The sequence below is a fragment of the Patiria miniata genome, unplaced genomic scaffold, assembly GCF_015706575.1.
Source record: "Patiria miniata isolate m_02_andy unplaced genomic scaffold, ASM1570657v1 HiC_scaffold_24, whole genome shotgun sequence".
NCBI lineage: Eukaryota > Metazoa > Echinodermata > Asteroidea > Valvatida > Asterinidae > Patiria > Patiria miniata.
This window is the reverse complement of record NW_024037063.1, coordinates 14,379,307-14,395,427: the sequence shown is the minus strand read 5'-3', so window position 1 is coordinate 14,395,427 and position 16,121 is coordinate 14,379,307. Positions and strand designations below refer to the sequence as shown.

Below are 16,121 nucleotides of genomic sequence, written 5' to 3'. Positions count from 1 at the left end.
AATAAACTGGACTTACATATTGTCCTGTTACGAAGATTTCTTTCATTTTAGAGCACGTAGAGTTGTCATGAGTACATTTGTTCTCAAACACACACCAATTACAGGCCCACTCGCTTCCAACACAGGACACACAGCTGAAAAAGAAACCAAAAAAATTACAAGTGAAATGAATTCGATAGTTACTTGATAGTAAAATTTGATAGTAGAATATTTTTTTAATATACAGTTTTGCACTATATCGTGTACTCGTTGCTACAAGGCGCTTGTCACATTGTCACAATGTAGCCTCCCGATCACGATAAGACCGTGCTGAGACGCAAGACTCCATGACATCGTAAAGCTCAGAATGACATCTGAACTTCATCGGAACGACTTCTGGAGCGTTGTTTTGGCATCCTACAGGTCGTGCACGGTCGGCAGTGGAGCCACGATTAGTTTCAACTGTTCAAACATATCATGATGGTCGGCAAAAAAAAAAAAAATCCAAAATGGATCAGAGTCTGTTCTCTGTCTGTACTCAAATGGTTGTTTCGTAACGAAGTCGTAACGAAGTTGTAACAATTTTACAAAAGTCTGTACGAGATCGGCAGTGGTCGTACATAGTCAGCCAATTTTTATCTGACCAACTTTGATATGACCATTACGACGTGAAATTCTAAAGATGTCATCCCTCTGTCGTTTCGGAGTCGTTTCGGCATTGGTTCTCAATCTTGTGTGTTGGTTCTCAATTGGTTGTGTCGGTACTCTGTCGGTACTCTGTCGGATATGTCATAACGAGATAGGGACTCAGTCGTGAAAAAAAAAATACAAATGAATGGATCCAAGTTGTAGCAAAGTCATACCGAAATCGTAATATTCGGTTCAAGGTCATATCAGTCTTTGTATTCGGGACAACATTGCAGCATATTCTGGTCATGGTCCGCAGACTAGAGCTTGGAATATGAAATTTGAATTTAGCTCCACATTTGCTACCTATTTGGTATGATTTTCAAGATATTTCAAAATCTCACAGTCTTGGCCGAGTCGTGGATGTGTGACTGACATCTTAGAGAGTTTATCAGAAGATTGTAAGCTTACAAGGTGGGACTCAAACCCAGGACCTCCTGCCTAAACGTGCAGATGTCTTCACCAATGAACTAAAGGGCTTGCAAGGGTTTGTTGTCTTTTTTCACCGAGATACATGTACACAATACACATTTCATCTCCCCGATGGAAAATCCATCAAAATCTGAATTTTTTGTAAGAAACAGATAACCCATACTTCTTGTCCTGCACATGGGGAACTTGTATGTCAAACATATAAAATACTTACGTTTTGTGGGTGTCACATTCGTAGAAGCTGAAGTCGATATCGACAAAGTCCACACTTGTCTCTGTAGACATGACGCTCAGTGTAACTGTCACATGGTCTTCTGAATGACCAAGAAAGCAAATAAAATCCAATACAGGGTCTGAATATGAGCATATGTGATGCGATCAAGCTACATGAGTTGTTTGTCGGGAATTTTCATTTGGAGATACAGGCCAAAATAGGGCCACTTCATCACATCTCTTGGTGTTCCAACTTCCATAATTTTTGAACTAAAAATGGTATCAGCATGTGGCTTTCACAGCAGTAATGCTGAGATTGTGCTCTTTTCAAATCTGTCGACAAACAACTCATTTAGCTTGATCGCACCACATATTGTGAAGGGGTATATTGTGAAGTCAACAATAAGAGTAAGTTTACAGCTGCACAGTTTGACATTGAATTTCTTTTGTTTAACTTACCTCCACTTGGTATTGCAGGTATGTTGCTTGCTGGTGGTGTCATGCAATTGAAGCTATCTCCATTGTAGTTGGTTGCCTGGCTCGTGAAATGTTCTTCAAACCGACACTCATACTGCCAGCTATCAAGCAGAGCTGGTAACTGCTGCACTGTCAACATTATCTACATATATGAGTACAGAGCGAAGAGACGCAACTATTAGTCAGAAACAGGAATTATGGAGCAGGTTTGAATGTGATCTCAGGCGAGGATGGAGAAGGGGGTTTTAGGGGTCAATACCTATTATATTTCTTGCGTGATTTTGGGCGCATACAAACTTACAACATCGTTTGCAAATTGTGCCCGACTAAATTTAGTGCAACATATATGGGAGCCCAGAGAGGCCACATAAAGCTTATACTCGATCTAAAAACACATTAAAATTGTGCAGCGTCTGGTAGTTTTGAGACATCATTTTACACTGACAAAAAAAACAACACTTCTTAATTTTGCTGACGCACATGCCTACGGTGACGCGCGCGCAGACCAGAAAAGCGAGATGTTTTTTTATTGGCCTAAGTGTTCCACTTGAGTTGGGGAAATTAGAACATGTAAATTCCTCAATAGATTCGGTGACTGTACCTGCTGATCAGTCAGCGTGATTGGCAGGCTGTTATGGGGAATGACTTGACTGATTTCAATGCACTGGGCATCGTTGTAGGCCAACCAACGAGTCGACACATCCTGCAGTGGACAGTCATGGTATCGAGTGCACCTTGATGGAATGGGATAAAAGCAAAATAAGTGTGTTACTTTTTATTTCAGAATTTGAAATATTTCCAGTACATCAACAGGCGCGGATCCAGGATTTCTTTTGACGGGGGGCACACCTTTAGAGTATTTGCTCTGAGGACTAATGTAGCGAGCGCGCAGCGCGAAGCCCTTATGGCGTGGGGTCCGGGGCCCGCTTAAGGGCCCCAGGAAATTTTGTATCATAGATGCTCTGTGGTGCATGCTGCCCTCAGGCGATTCCTGGCCCCTTTCCTCCTGAATTATTTAAGCAAAAGTTGTTAAGCTTATAAGGATTTATTTTTTAAATATACTCTTGTTTTTACAAATTTTAAGCTACTGTGTACTTCAAAGTTGCAGACCATGTATTTTCGTCTGCATAATTTCAAGCATTGTACTAAAAAAAGGAATTGTATTGACTTAGAAAACTGTTGGAATGGGCGATGCGCTGGGGCATTTGCTCCAAGGACTAATGCGAACGCGGAGCAGTGTCTTACGGCGTGGGGTTCGGGGCCCACTGAAGGGCGCCGGGAAAATTTTGATTCTATAGATGCTTTGTGGTGCAATCTGAAGCGATTCCTGGCCCAATTTCAGCAAAATGTTGTGAAGATTATTAGAATTTTTTTTCCATTATCGCTTCGGTTTGCGGTAACACCATGTGTTTTTTTAATGTTTTGTTCATTAGTTTAAAATTGTACTCATGTATTTCTTATACAAGCCTAGTTAAGTCCCTTCTGTTCTTCACTTGATAACTGCATAATCAGCTTCTTGCATTTTATTTTTGAAAAGGAATTGGATAGGCTTAGTTTGTAAACTGTTTTAAGGATGCGTAGGGCTAGGGAGATCTGCCCCGAGGACTAATAATGCGGAGCGCGAATGTCTTTCGGCGTGGGGTCCGGGGCCCACTTAAGGGCCCCGGGAATTTTTTTGATAATTAGATGCTCTGTGGTGCAATCTGCGGCGATTCCTGGCCCCTCTTTCCCTGAGTTATTTGAGCATAATGTTTTAAGTTAAATAAGGATTTTTTTCATAGGTTTAATATATACTCTTGCTTTAACAAGCCTTTTAAGTTTCTTCTGTTTTTCACTTGATAACCATTTTCGTCTGCATAATTGTTTTCGTGCATTTTATTTTTGAAAGGGAATTGTATAGACTTAGTTTGTAAACTTTTGCATGATGCTTTCCAATGTTTTGTATCAAGTTCAAATTTTCAGTTTATCAATAAGATAAGATTTTCAATGGAAATTTTCTACGGAAACGGACATGTTTTGGACTCCTTAAAAGCGCCGAAGAAATGCTGGCAAAGTGTTCGTACGAAAACCGTACACTTGACTAATAGTGTGGTACAAAGAGCAGCGTACAGCGTGTATGTTGCGCTCATCGCGCTAAACGTGCGTGTTTTTCGTACCGGTACGCACGCTCATATGAATCGCATTTCATAAATCGATATACTATGCAGGGTTACGTATGGAGCAACCTCGTGCCCCGTGGGTACGATCTTGCAGCGCCATGTTGTTTCCCATCATGCCTTGCACGATTGTAACCCCTGGAATTGTGTAATTTAAATATACCAAAATACGGTATATTATAATTAGGGCTGCAGTGTATCCGTTTTACGTGCCGACGCCATCTTTAAAATGTTAAAAGTTGTGATTTTGAAAAATCAATCCTCGCAAACACAACGTTTGGACATTGTGTTAATTAGCAAAGATTTGTATTAAATGTATGTACCCCTTTCGTGCCTTTACAACCACAGATACAGGGGTTATTTTAGCGAAAAACGCGGCTGACATAATCCAAATCGTACAGGCATCGCGACTTTTGAATCATAATTGTTTTTTCGTACGTGACGTTACGTGCAAAGCTAAGCACGCGAGCGCGAGCGCATTATGGGCGCGCCCGGCGTGCAATCTTCGAAATGCCCGCGCAGTACGCTGTGAATAGCCATTCAGCATCATTTACGTCATCATCACAGCCAGGGGTTAGTGTAAGGAACGAGCACGCACCCCTGGAGTCGAGGCTGCGTATGGAGTACGTACGGTGGCCGGGATCGCGGTTTATTTCGAAGCTTCTCGAGTTCCCTGTGTCATACGGCCAGTACACAATGTTTGCAGGCCGCTGATGTTTAATATCGGCACCAGTATTTTTGCTAGAAGGTTGCCCTCCTCCTTCCCTCCATTTCTCTCACCTCACCCTCTTTTCCTCACTGTTTTATTCATTTAATTTTTTTGTGGACTTAATTTGACAGGGGGCACGTGCCCCCGCGGCCCACCCCTGGATCCGCGCCTGATCAATAGTGTACTGTTGATCTAAGGAATATCAACAAACTTGCAACTTCCGGAAAAAAAGTTTTTGAAGATTATCCCCAAGGGACAGCATCATCTGTAGTGTGCAGATAGGGTAAATATTTGTGGGCATTGTGTCTTTGATGATACAAGCATGGCATTTGGCACACAGAATATGTCTTTAACCAAGATATTTGGTTATAGGGCCATCGCAGATTTGTCCTTTGAAAAAATATAGGCAGAATAACAAACAACTTTAAACAAAATTTATACGGCTGCCATTGCTTGTTATTCTACCTATATTTTTTCAAAGGACAAATCTGCGATGGCCCTATAGCCAAATATCTTTCTCATGACATACTCTGACTGTGTGCCAAATGCCATGCCTGTATCATTAAACATGTTAAAGGCACAATCCCATCACCTATCTCAGGCCTCGACATTAACAAAAAAGGGCTGGGCCACTTCTTATTGGTACGTACATTGTCATAGTGTGGGGTGCTGTGGTCCAATGGTTACGGTGTTCGATTTGTGTGCCGTGGTACATGGGTTCGAATCCTGACCGTGGGAACATGGTGCTTGTGCTCTTAAGCAAGGCACTTTACCATTATTGCTTCGTCCTTCAGGTGGGACGTAAAGCCGTAGGTCACATGTGTTGTGTAATGCACGTTAAAGAACCCAGTGACAAGAGAAGGGGTTTGCCCCGGTGTTTCTGGCAGTGGCTGCAATATGCGCCGCAGCACCTTGTCAACCCTTATAAGGTGCTACATAATGGGTCTCATATTTCTCATATGCTTTATTTACCTTTCTTTAATAATAGACATAATTTCCAGCGCCTTGAGTACCTAATTTTTGGTAGATACGTGCGCTATATAAGACTCCGTTATTATTATTATCTGTTATTAAATAAAAAGGGCATGCTGGCCAACTTGAATGTGGACAGTGTGATCTTTTAAGAGGACTGCGGCAATCCTGGGAGGGCAAGCGGCCAATGGCTTTGGTGGCCTCGATTAATGTCGAGGCCTGCTACCTGCAGGCATGCAACTGGGAATTTAGAAAAAAAGAGGAAAATTCAAACCACACAAGACTTTGTACAGTGTTTTTCAGTTTGTAATGGCTTTCACGAGAAATTAAAAAAACGCGGAAATCAGCGGATCAGAGGAAAAGTTGCATGCCTGTATCTGCCATACCACTGGTGTCTAATCCTCCCCGAGTTAGCGTTTTCAAATCATACTGGCCACATATTGCTGATGGAAATAAGTTGAGCTTGTTTTATAATTGCCATCAAACACAAAGCAGTTTGCATGAGAAAGCAGATATTATCTTATTGTTTCAATGGTGTTTTTTCTGGTTTAGTTCCTGTTTTCTGCACCAAAACCAGAAACAGGAAATTCAAAAAGAATTCTGAGTTTCTACTTCCCCTTCCATTGTACTGATTGTCATTGGAAAAAAACAAGTCCAAGCTCTTGTTCAGTTTTGAATGGCCAAAGAGAATTTAAACCCCAACAAACGATGTTTGTGTCCTTTTTCTGACAATGAACACCACAATGTGTAAAGGAACAATCAGTCTTGATACGATACGCATAATTAATTAGCACTATGTATGAAAAAAATGTGCAATTATTTAATCCAGCTAACCAGATGCCATTAATTTTTCATTTGTGTTAATTTATGTTTACCGCAATGCATCACAAATGCGCAAAACCGCGTAGATTCGCACTGCATGAACTGTAAAATACGTACGAAAATTTTCTACCGAAAGACAATTTCAAAAATATTGTTATTAGATTTAAGGGAAGTCAGCTGTAGGTTGCAGAAGTTGTTTTGAATGATAAAAAAACTCTTGACTGTACATGTACTTGACCAAAACTAAAGAAGGGCCTGTATAACAATCGCCTTTTTATCATGTCGCGTTCTCTGAAGTTTAATGACCTCTAAACGCACTGGCTGGTGGTGGCACAGGGAAGATAAATCTAAATGGTGGGGCCTGAAGTTCATGTGTTATAATAAGGGAATAAATGTGTGCTCCGGAGGTTTTTATCACTCGTTTAATACCGCTTAGAGTCTGGGTGCTGATAATTACCCGAGCTGGAGGCGAGGGTAATTATCAGCACCCAGACTCTAAGCGGTATTAAACAGAGTGATAAATACCGACCGAGCACATATTTATTCCCATTCATAAATACCTTATCCGTAAAAAAATATCAAATAATTCGTTCAAAAAATCCCGATTTTGTTCAACAAGTTCACTTCATGCTTTTTGAAACATCCCTCTAGCAAAATAATGGAGTGTTCAGCTGGCGAGTAAGATGTAAACAACCCTTTTATGGAGATTGACGCGTTTTGAATTTAGAACTATAAAATTCTGTCTCGTTTGTAGTGTTGCGCATGCCTACGTGAGGATTGTGAATGTTCAACCAATGAAACGGTAAGAGGCACTGGATTTTTAGGAGTCCACATTTTATTGTGACACTGGAAAAGTGTTTAAGACCAGCTAGCCATGTCTTTATCATCCGTTTAAGACCGGCCACGTGACGGGCTCTCGACCAACAGGAATAGCTAAACTGTCTGAGGTATTTATGAATGATTTTTTTTATGAATAAAAGCTTGTCCTGGAAGGTAAGTATATATGAGAAAGTACATTGATTTTATGACAATTTATTAAAAGCAAATTATCACTTTTCATAGATACGCATTTGCTTGGACCCCCTTCCCCCCGTGTACGCATGCTGTGCACAAGGTTAACAATGCCCCTCCCCCTTATTGTGTGCCTACTTTATGGACGGCCCCTACACATGAGAGTGGCATTCATACAATTCATTAACAGATCTTGAATGTTGACTGACTAATACAGGGTGTATCATAAAAGAGGAAACCCATATGTAAATGTTAATTATAAAAAATCTTATGAATATTTTCAAATAAGTTAAAGATCATGCGAAACACCAATGTGTCCTCTTTCCAATGATACATTGATTGTGTGTCTGTGCATTCCTTGTTATTCTGTCAAGGGTCAAAGCCTGTACTGGGCCAAGTTTGTTCAAAAACGTAACTGGTAACCTGGGCATGTGGAACTTCTTAATTTAAAGAAAGAAGACATCCTTTCCATAAAACAATTTATCAGTTTAAACACGGTGATTAACCCATCCTCATCATGGCCCAATGCCTTCAACATGGCCACCACCCCTTTCCACACAAAGCTCTGCACGACGTCGCATATCAAACCAGCCAGCAATCTTAGCCATTGTAAAACTTGGCTCACAGGTTTTGACCCAAGTGACAGATTAACAACGAATGCTCAGTCATCCGTGGCCACAGACACACAACACGTATGTTCATAGCCTATTGCCGGTGTAGTCACTTGGGGGTTACTCGCTGCACATGCGCAGTGTGAGACATTTACTAGTCTGCACATGTTGGCGACATTTTACCAACAAATTCTGCTGCTACGGTGGCATAAAATGTCCAAAATTTCCATTATGTGAGTTTTCCCAAAGTTATACCCCGAAAAGATATTCTCAAAATAAGTTTCCAATAAAACTCACCATATAATCAACTGGGCTACATTTCTTTAAAAGGAATATTCGTTGCTTTCTTTTTGCCATGCAAATTGACCGTGAATTATACTGATGAAGAGCAAATCAATAATTGTGAATAAAAAAAAAATTCCTAAAAACTCAGATTTTTAAGGAAAACAAAAAAAAACATCTTAATCTACGAAAATCACTGTTTGCGAAAAGACTACTACATCATTTGAATACGGAGCATCAATAGACCTATTGAAACAAGAATTAGAGTAAGAAAAGACTGATTATGTCATGCGGCATTTAAGCCTTATTAAGGGAACAAAGGCTGATGGTGTCGAGTGGGATACCTAGGCACAATGAGACAAACTAAGTGGAAGGCACAAACATACGTGACAATCAAGGTATCATGGGAAAGAGGACACATTGGTGTTTCACATGATCTTAACTTATTCAAAAATGTGTGTTAGATTTTTTATAATTTGCATTTACATCTGGTTTTGGACACGCCCTGTAAGGCCAAAAAAAAAAGATCTCCGGTTTCTGGCATATGCGCGCGCGTCGCCGTAGCCATGCGCGTCGGCAAAATGAAAAAGTTTTTTTTTCAATGAAAGATGATGTCTCAAAACCGCCAAACTCACTGGTTTGACTGGAATTCTGCTGCTGCACAATTTTAACGTGTTTTTAGAGTGGGTTATGGTCGAGAATAAGCTTTATGTGGCCTCTCTGGATTCCCATATATTTGCACTAAGTTTATTTGCAGTCATCAGCCGACATTATCATTATTTTGAAGCAAAAAAATCAGGTAAAAAAAAAAAAAAGCCGCGTCGCCGCACCACTTTTTGGGCAAGCTCCATACCAGAAACCGGAGACTTTTTTTTTTTGGCCTAATGAGGCGACATACATGTACTGAAAATAACTAAGAGAAACATCGCCAGTGACTAACTTTCTTTCCAGAGTGCACCATCCACAGTATGGGTCTCCATCATTCCCTGCATCAGTCCCAATACACGCCTCACAGGTTGTGTACCGACCACAATTCTCAACACGCATCCTGATCAGCTAGAGGCAGCAAAAAAAAGGAAACACACATTAAAATTTTCTGAAATAGATAAAGATTTGCTCTTCTTAAATTTGGTGTGAAAAGCTCTCTATGACCGAAACCTAATGATCTAAAGATCTTTCCCCATGCTTTTTTCAAGGTTCATCCCGGAAAATTGATTCCTTTTCTAAATTGCTAGTTGTCTAGCAGTACAAACGTTATTCACTTTTGAATGAAACGTTGACCAAAACAAAATCGGCCTATGTTTAGTTATTGAATTATTACTTTAAAATTTCGAAATAAAAGGCTGCACGACAATACTTCTGTTCTCGTGGGATAGGTTGGTTCACGCCTAATGATCAGTATTGATAATGTACGGCCCGGGAACCATCTGCTCGCGTCTGTTTGTGCCCACAACAAACCTTTACTCAAAGGGTGGCAGATGTCAAAAAGGAATTAATCCCTATGATCTCAGAATAAATATAGTGTATTTATTTTTTTGCTTTTCTTTTGGGAAGTCATTGTATGTGATTTAAAAGAGTGAGTGAATGTGAAGAGATCCTGTACAAACAAGCTGAATTTAAAAAAACCCAAAAAAACACAGCTGTGCATGAAATAAAAGATCACATTTCAAATTCATACCAGTGTTTACATGTAGTTTAGTCCTTTTTTTCTGAGTATCGAGTACTGCAGAGTACTTACATGTAGGTTACCGAGTACATGTACGAGTATGAGTACTTCATGTACTGGTACTTCCGAGTACAAGTACAGGTCTCTGAGTACGAGTACTGGTACTTCCGAGTATGAGTATGAGTATTTGTACTGCCGAGTATGAGTAGAGTGTTTGTATGCCGAGTACGAGTACTTCTATTTCCGAATACGACCACACAGCAAATGGTTAATTGTGCGTAATTGGCCCAGGCCCAGTCAGACCGATATACAGATCCACTCACAGCTAGCTGTTAAATGTGTTTGTCCCGACGTGCACAGAGGAAAATCAGAAAACTTTCATTTCTCTGCAAGTTAATCAACTATTTTAAACTGAAAGTATCGATAAAATAAGGCCATGGTAAGTCAAGCAAAACCATTTTTGTTTTCGAGTACTGCTATTCGAGTATGAGTACTTTGATGATCGAGTACAATTTCGACAAGTCGAGTACCAGTACTTTGCTGCCTGAGCACAAGTACCGTCACTAAGAGTACGAGTACTCTGACATTTGAGTACGAGTACGAGTAGTGTTAAAAAGTACTGAGTAGTACACGAGTAGGGGTACAGAGTAGAAGTACCAAGTACGAGTACTACAACACTGTTTTATACTAAACAAGATTTCTATTGTTTTAGCCACTGTCAATTTGACCTTTAAATTTTTGGCCCCAATTGCGAAAGGCTTCTTAGGATTACCAAAAGCAATCCACTGAGTGTGTTACCTCCTGAGTGTAAGTTGGAAAAAACACTCGGGTGGGACTCGAACCCACGACCTCCTGCTTTCTAGCGCAGACGTCTTACCACTCGACCACCGAGCATGCGGGATTGATTCGGTCAGAGTCCCATGCACTGAGTGATTTTTTTTCCAACTTTCACTCGGGAGGTAACACACAAATACATGTTCTTCATTACTAAGGATGATTGAAATTGATGGTCCATGTACATGTAGACCCCCACCCCTTCGAAATGCATGTAATATGCTCAATGCATATCCCTTGATTAGCACATACCTGTTGTTCTGTGAGTACAAACACCTCTTCCTTAGTCTCATTCAGCATTGTATCTTTCATAACTGGTTCTCCATCAAGTGTTACACTCTCGTAGAGTCGGGCAAGGGTACTACTCTCAATGTGCACCTGTGGAAAAAGACAATCCTTTTCCGTAATGCCAATATATTTGGAATATATTCACATAAATATCAATATGAATGAAACAGGAACTGATACAAATGGTATCATTGAGTGCAATGACTGTCAAAGGTGTAGTCAATAACATAAGTGAATTTTCAAATAAGCCACAATTTACCAAATGACAGCAAAATATGTCCAGGTTTTACTCATACATGTAGGCACATCACAATGTTACTTGGGGATATTTCAGTTTTTTTATTCTTAAATGTAGGAAGAGATCGATTTGTCTTTCAATCATCACCATTCCCAACCTGACTGGTTTATGGCTAGAAAACGTTTGTTACAAACAAGGCCATCTTCAGGGTTAGAATTTACACCTTGTTCATGTTGTTGTCAACAAATGAGATCATCGTTGACACTTTTATTACCTTCAAGAGTTGCCCTTCTGTTGTTCCGATGAAAGCCATGGTGTGGTTGTATTCAGTGCTGGTGATAATGGACGATGCTAAATGGCCTGGCAGATGTACGACTGATGTGCCAACAACTGGAGTTATCCCAGTGGCATATCGGTAATGGTTCCCAGTATTGCAGAGAAACGACTCGGGATCGACACTTGGCTAGAAAATAAACAGAACTGAATGACCTTTCCATATTTTCTTACATTCACCCAGATTTGTGCACTCAGTCAAGACAATTTAAGCTTGGTTTGCTTAGGCCAAAAAAAAAGTCTCCGGTTTCTGGTATGGAGCTTGCCCCAAAAAGTGGTGCGGCGACAAGCCTTTTTTTTTTTTACCTGTTTTTTTTTGCTTCAAATGTCGGCTGATGACTGCAAATGGTACTCGACTAAACTTAGTGCAAATATTATGGGAGACCAGTGCGGCCACATAGAGCTTATTCTCGATCATAACCTCATCTAAAAACACGTTAAAATTGTGCAGCAGCAGGATTCCAGTCAAACCAGTGAGTTTGGCGGTTTTGAGACATCAGCTTTCATTGAAAAAAAACTTTTTCATTTTGCCGACGCGCATGGCTACGGCAATGCGCACGCATACCAGAAACTAGAGACTTTTTTTTGGGCCTTAGTTCAAGTATGTACACTAGACTCATGTATTTAGAAATAAGCTTTTCCAATATCAAAATGAAATTATGTATGAATTGTTATCTTCAAACTTGACTCCTTGATCCTGATGGGTTGATCCATGGCAACAACAGTGTGATATTATACATGTAGCTCATGGCAGGGTCTGTATCGCACACTGGGTATTGCGCTATTCTAATATGAGCACTCCGTTCCTTCTTCATGTAATTGTAATACAATTACCGCTGAAAAGTTTGTGTACTGCGTGCATGTTCCCCTCTACTGTGTGTCAAGTTTGCTTGAAGATAAATTCGATATCCCACTCGCGCTTGTCGAACACAGAAAATGTAGTGCATCTCATCCCCCACATACCACTGGAAGGTGCACTACATCATTCCGAGTTCCACTCGCGCTTGCGAGATAACTAATACTGCAGTAAACCTCAATTAAATAAGTAAGATTTGAGGCTTTGCATGGTGGAGATACATGTACTAAATAATGGAAGGTTTGCGGAAACACCACATACGAATAATTTCTCAACTAAGAGAATGGTTCTGAAAAGAACCAGAGGTATAAACTCGACGTTCCAGTCAGTATGCTCTGACCGTCTGACTCTCCTGAAGATGGTCAGAGCATACTGACCGGAACGTCGAGTTTATACCTCTGGTTCTTTTCAGAACCATCTCTTAGTTGAGAAATTATTCGCACATGGTGTTTCCGCAAACCTTTCATTACTCAATTAAATAATGTACCTGGTTACCACAGACTGTTCCCGTGAATATGCCTATTTCATAGTTATCATCATTATCCTGAATACATCCCCGGACAGCCTCGCTGAATGCAGCTTCAATGTCTCTCATCTTGTAAACACACAGTGCAGAGTCAGCCGCGGGAACTGGATTATTACTGGTTCCAGCTTGTTTGTCCCTTGCAAACACAGCATATAACACCTGATCATTGTCATCCAATGCTAATGACTCCTCCAAATGTGGGCCTGCTGGTCCAACATGAGCAGCCTGTATCAAACTGAACAGTCCACTGGGTCCTCTACACTCAATGAGAATCTCTGTGTAAGAGCGAACATTGTCAGTATTGTGGCAGAGGCGAGTTAGTTTTGAAATGTGAGCACTTAATGGTGGCAAATCTTCCTTTTGGAAAGTGGCAAAGTAGGTGAACCCTTTCCAATTAAACACACTGACATAACTGATGGGAAATGGATTGCTACCGTCTGTATAGCCACTTGTGAATTGAACTGCATCTGTCCCAGAATCGGCAAACATGAACCCTCCGCCACTTGAAACCAGTCGTCTTGCAATAGGTTGAATGTCCTGATAGTCTCCCTCAGTAGAATAAGTATTTGCGATATACAGTCTTGGAGTGCTTGGGTTCATACCCACAGGTGCAATAATACTTGCTGTTGATTTTGTACCAAATGCTACAACTCGGCCTCTCCTGCTTCCATCACCTTCTAGATCATCCTGACTTCTCAACTGGCACTGATCTGAATTGGGCCGCTCAGTGCCACAAGTGATAAGCATACCAGCATGCAACGCCAGAACCTTATTGTAACTCAAGCAAGTGTCTTCCGAGCATGTGCTAACGTTAGTGACCTGTTTCAACTCCTTGTTCAGTTTATACAGGTAATTCACTGCGCCGACGTACACGTCTCCCGTTTCTGGTTGTACAGCAAAATGATCCAGCTGAGTTGTCACCGTTACTGTTTTCTCGATGGGATTGTCAAAGGATGCCACTTCGTAGTCGGCAAGCGTTCCTCTTCCACTCCACTCCATGCAAACAGACGGGACTAAGCCACCAATGAGAAGCAGTTGAAATGCCAAGATCAAGATTGGTTTAGCTCTGCCTCTGGTTGCCATGGCTCTTGTCTCCTTCTGATCTCAACTGGATTGAAAAACACCAGACAGAGTGAGGATCTGCAGTTCTTTTGTTGAATCCTGTAGCATTCAAGAAGAAAGAAGGAAAGAAAAAACAAATCTTATTCAACCAATGTCATCTTTTCCTCACAGCATAAAAAGAATATCCTGTAGGTATGGGCGGTGCCATATTTGGGCTAAGGTCATGAAGGTCCATAGGCCTATAATCTGGTAAATCTCTCTCTCTCTCTTTTTTTAGAAAATTCGTCCATTGCAAAACTTTTTAAGCCAATCAACTAAAAAGAAACAGGAAATCTACAGAACAATCTAAGACTCTGGGGAACACACTTGAGCCCAATCTTGAAGAAATACAACTGAAAAAATAATGTGTTGAATTTAATTCAAAACCACACTGCTTCAAGGAATGAAATCCACAAAGATGTTGCAGGAGGAAAAAAAAAAGCTATTTGCATGATTCTTGGTGCGACAAATAAATGCACGGCCTAAATATCTACGAAAGCTATAGTGCATGTTACAGCATTGTATCAGAGTCCATCATTTGCAGCTATCCAAAAAGTAACTGGCGTAATTATTGTTGAAAAACATACTTGGTTGAAAGATAGTAAGGGGACTAAACTCCCTGTGAAATTATTCTTTCTGGCAAGCTGTCATTTTGGAGGAATCAACAAAAGAAAGGCCTTTCCAACGGTGCTTCTTAAGACGCACCGTAGGAAATTCAAATTAGTAGTTCGTTTTGTTACTCGGCGAAGCGCGCGCAAGCATTAGAACGACGCACACGCGCGCGGTCGCTATAATTCGTCGGATCAGTGCGCGACATCGCGCAGCTGCAATCGGCTCAGTGAGAACGTGTATCAGACGATGAGTTCAGGCCCAATTCAAAACATGATTCAGCGACTTTTGATTTGAAATCGAGATCCTAGAATACTGTTTTTCTCGAAAAATACAGCTAAAGCTGAGCTGAAACTTCTTCAGGTTAGTTGTTCAGGCCCCTTCTTTAGATCTTGAACACTTTGTTGCTTCAAATGAACAAAATGCACAAATTACAAATGATGGACTATACCTTAAAGTCACATCAGACATGAATGTTGAAAGACTTTCAGCAGCCTTGACTTTGAATATAAAGAGTTGGATTGTTTGAATGTTACCATAGACCTTAAAATAAACATTTAATGAGAAAATTGATCTGTCTCAAAGAGGTTTCAAAATGGTCTCGGACTGATTTTGGCTCTCATTGGGGCTTTTTAACCTAAACTTAAATATTGATCTTAAAAAGTATATCAACGATACCAACACATTCTTGCATCAAATAATGGAAAAATGTAGCGTTGTTGTTGTTGTTTGACCTATGTTTTCTCTGAAAATGTAAACAACTGATTAAAATGAGTGAGGTCTCATTTTGGCTCTCACGCATTGAGGCTTTTTAACCTAAACTTTTAAATATTGATCTTAACTCTTTCGCTAAGATTCCATCTTATAACATCATTTTGTTCAAAACGCATTTCGTAGCCCAATTGGGCACTTTCCAGGCCACACGTGTCCCTTTAAAGCTATAGTTCATCATTTGCAGCCATCCGAAAAGTAACTGGCATAATTATTGTTGAAAAACAAACTTGGTTGAAAGATAGTAAGGGAATTAAACTCCCTGTGAAATTATTCTTTCTGGGAAGCTGTCATTTTGAAGTAATCAATGAAAGAAGGCATTTCCAAAGGTGATTCTTAAGAAGCACTGTAGGAAAATTTAAATTAGTAGTTCGTTTTGTTATTCAGCGCAGCGCGCACAAGTATTGGAACGACACACACGCGCGCGCGGTTGTTGTAATTCGTCGGATCAGTGCGCAACGTCGCGTATAGCTGCAGTTCAAAACAATTCAAAACATGATTCAGTAACTTTTGATTTGAAATTGAGATCTTAGAATGCTGTTTTTCTC

At 40.5% G+C, this 16,121-nt stretch overlaps 1 protein-coding gene across 1 annotated transcript in view; it reads right to left on the bottom strand.

The window, feature by feature from the left end:
• The window catches only part of LOC119732057 (plexin-B-like), a gene marked incomplete at its 5' end in the record, with an annotated part of 54,473 nt that extends 40,277 nt beyond the window's left edge, over positions 1-14,196 (bottom strand). Inside the window, 8 exons of the mRNA XM_038205426.1 lie at positions 17-134; positions 1,313-1,412; positions 1,771-1,930; positions 2,390-2,522; positions 9,292-9,407; positions 11,104-11,229; positions 11,652-11,840; positions 13,054-14,196. Of these exons, the coding sequence (XP_038061354.1) occupies positions 17-134; positions 1,313-1,412; positions 1,771-1,930; positions 2,390-2,522; positions 9,292-9,407; positions 11,104-11,229; positions 11,652-11,840; positions 13,054-14,196 (2,085 nt within the window). The remainder of the gene's footprint in view (positions 1-16; positions 135-1,312; positions 1,413-1,770; positions 1,931-2,389; positions 2,523-9,291; positions 9,408-11,103; positions 11,230-11,651; positions 11,841-13,053) is intronic.
• Between the last annotated feature and the right edge of the window lie 1,925 nt (positions 14,197-16,121).